The following is a 3032-nucleotide window of genomic DNA, read 5'->3' on the forward strand; positions in this document are numbered from 1 at the left end:
ATTGGACCTTGAAAACAGGGTGCTTCGTGGAAGAAGTATACAGAACACAAGACTTGCCTCTATAGCAGTGGTTCTCAACCTTTTCAGGTCGTGACCCCCCCAAAATAATCATGTTTGAACTGGAGACCCCCCAGCCCCCCCACGCACTTGTTGGAATTGTAGGAGTTGAGGCATTACATTTTATTTGAATTGTATCCAGATCATGTGTGGCAGGTGACAAACATTAGTATTTTGATGTTCCATGCTCCCCTCTCTCTCTCCCCCTCCCTCCCACTTATTTTTCCTTGAAGGGACTACAGGTATATATTTCTGGACGGCTGACCTGTCATGTGTCCGGCCTGCGAGACGGTAACCTGAGACCCTGAGAGCTTTGGAGGGGAGGGGGGGGAGGGGAGGAGAAGAACAAAAGAATGCGTCCACTGTTCCGTCTGGTCGTGTCAGAACGTCTGTCCCATGGGGCCCCTCGAGCTGGCCCTGCCACCATCTTGGCACTGCTCGTCTCCTTCTTGTGTCACGGCGGCCACGACGTCGCTGCCCTGGTGACATCGTGCCCGCCCAGCTGCCTCTGCGCCAGCGACATTGTTTCCTGCTGCGGCCGAAACCTGTCGGCGGCGCCCTCCGACATCCCCGAGTACGCCTCGTGGTTGGACCTCGGCCACAACAGTCTGACGGCGATGCCAGCGGACTGGACCGGCGACCGGCCGTTCGAGCGGCTTGCCACACTGGTCCTCGGCTGGAACTCCATCGGCCAAATAGCACCAGGCGTCTTCGCCGCCACGCCCCGCCTCCGCCACCTGGACCTGTCCTTCAACCGGCTCCACGCCCTCAACGCGTCCGCCTTCCGCGGGCTCGCCGAGCTGGAGGTGATTTGATTTGATTTGGCACAGTATAAATCAATACAATAAAATTATAAAAATCACACCCGTGTGAAGTGAGGGGCGCTCTTATCCTCATACATCATCATGACGTAATATGTCGATTTGCTCGTCCACATATGACGTAAATGATCCATTCATCGTCAATGGGAATTTAATGTTTGTGTAAGACGAAAATCTACACTCATAGCTGAATATAGCCTCCTATATTCAGCTATATAGGACCTCCTATATTCAGCTATATTAAGCTTGTGAATAAAAATGCTAATTTGATTTATCTGTTGATCTGGAAAACAGGTGCTGCTGCTGTTCGGCAACAGGATCGCCCGGGCCGACCCGGGGGCCTTCGGCGGCCTCCACAGGCTCCGGAAGGTCTACCTCTCCGGGAACCGACTGAGAAGCTTCCCTCTGGAGCTCTACCGGGGCAGCAGCAACCTGTCCTTCCTGGACCTGTCGTCCAACATGCTCTCCGAGGTGCCCATCCAGAGCCTGCTGGCCCTGCCGGACCACCAGCAGTCTGGCGTGTACCTGCAGGGGAACCCTCTGGTCTGCGACTGCGCTCTGATCGCCATGCTGGAGTTCTGGACCCTGAAGGAGTACCGTCCCTTGGTGGACTTCAGCGACGACTACCCCTGCAGAATGACCGGAGCCGGAGGCCGACTGGTCTTGAACTGCGGAGTGAGCCCGTCGGGTAACGCCTTGCTCGCGGGAGGGACTCACCAAATAGAGCCGGGCGACTGGCTACAAGTTCCCTGCCCGGGGCTGGCCCTTCTCCCCCCCGTCCAGCCGAGTGGCGTAGGGGAGCCGGTCATTTTCTGGATAACGCCCGGCGAAGTGCTGCGCGGACCTTCCCGCCGCGACCCGAGCCACCACGAAGGCGACGGCCGCCGCCTGACGATCCTCCCCGACGGCAGCCTGGAGATCAGGGGCGCTGTCGCGGAGGACACCGGCGCGTACACGTGCGTGGCGGCCCGCGGCCGGCCCCACCACCCCGGCGGCGACTCCCCCGGCGAGGTCACGCTGCTGGTGGGGAACGCCAGCATCCCGGGGGGGCGGGGGGGCTCCGGCGGTGCCGAACACTTCAACACGGCCTTCACCACGCTGGCCTCGTGCGTGGTCAGCATCGTCCTGGTGCTGCTCTACCTCTACCTCACGCCCTGCCGCTGCGGTCGCCAGGGGGGAGAGGGCGCCGGGAGGAGGCGCTTAGTCGGCGGGAGAGCCCTCCTCCTCTGCGCGGACCCCAGGCAGGCCGCGGACTCCGAAGACCAGAGAGGGTCCTCCAATAACGGGAAGCGGGTGGCTTTTCTGGAACCCCACCACCTCGACGGCGAGAAATGCGAACCCAAAACGCCGCCGCCGGCGGTGAACTTATCGGCTCGCGGCGGCACCGAGGGAATCTTAAAGAATGGCATTAGGACAGTGGGAGGGGCACTCGCAGATCCTGCTCACACGGTGTAGCTGTACTGTACTGTACTATACTGTACAAGCCCTCCTTCCCTCGCCACTATGTGTGTGTGTGTGTGTGTGTGTGTGTGTGAGAGACGTTAATGGCTGCACTCAGCTTCCCATCATGCACCTGAGCACAGTGTAAAGCTCAACAGCGCCACTTTGTCACCTGTTGGTATACCCTAAACAGACAGACACAGACATTACATAGGGACACACATTGCTGCGCATTGGAGTGGCCGCTACACCACTCAAAAACTAGAACCTTGCACACACACACACACACACACACACACACACACACACACACACACACACACACACACACACACACACACACACACACACACACACACACACACACACACACACACACACACACACACACACACAGCCATGTGTCTTTGGCCACTGACCGCGTGCTCCTTGTTGTTGTTTCTTGGTGAATGTCGTCTGTGCTGCTATATGGGTACCTTTCCCTTTAAAGTAAACTGTATGACGATTTCCTTTTTCATAGAAGTGTATTATATTTGTACGTCATTAAATGTGACCAAATTTGACTGAGAGCCTGCCATCGTGCAAACTCCAGCTTTTCACCAGGAGAAAAACTATATATATTTTTTGTATCCAAAATGAGTTAATAGCACAGGCAGACTCTTTACATACTAGAGCATGTCTGAAATAAGTGTCGGAGCTGAATGTTGTGAATAT

General features: G+C 56.6%; 1 protein-coding gene across 1 annotated transcript; it reads left to right on the top strand.

The window, feature by feature from the left end:
- Positions 1 to 410: 410 nt before the first annotated feature.
- LOC306916745 (amphoterin-induced protein 2-like) lies at positions 411 to 2333 on the top strand (the record flags this gene model as incomplete). The annotated part of the gene is made up of 2 exons (XM_079494761.1): positions 411 to 863; positions 1173 to 2333. 2 exons carry the CDS (start codon positions 411 to 413, stop codon positions 2331 to 2333), a joined length of 1614 nt encoding a protein of 537 aa, XP_079350887.1.
- Between the last annotated feature and the right edge of the window lie 699 nt (positions 2334 to 3032).

This window comes from Electrona antarctica (assembly GCF_951216825.1).
Source record: "Electrona antarctica genome assembly, chromosome: 23".
Classification (NCBI taxonomy): Eukaryota; Metazoa; Chordata; class Actinopteri; order Myctophiformes; family Myctophidae; genus Electrona; species Electrona antarctica.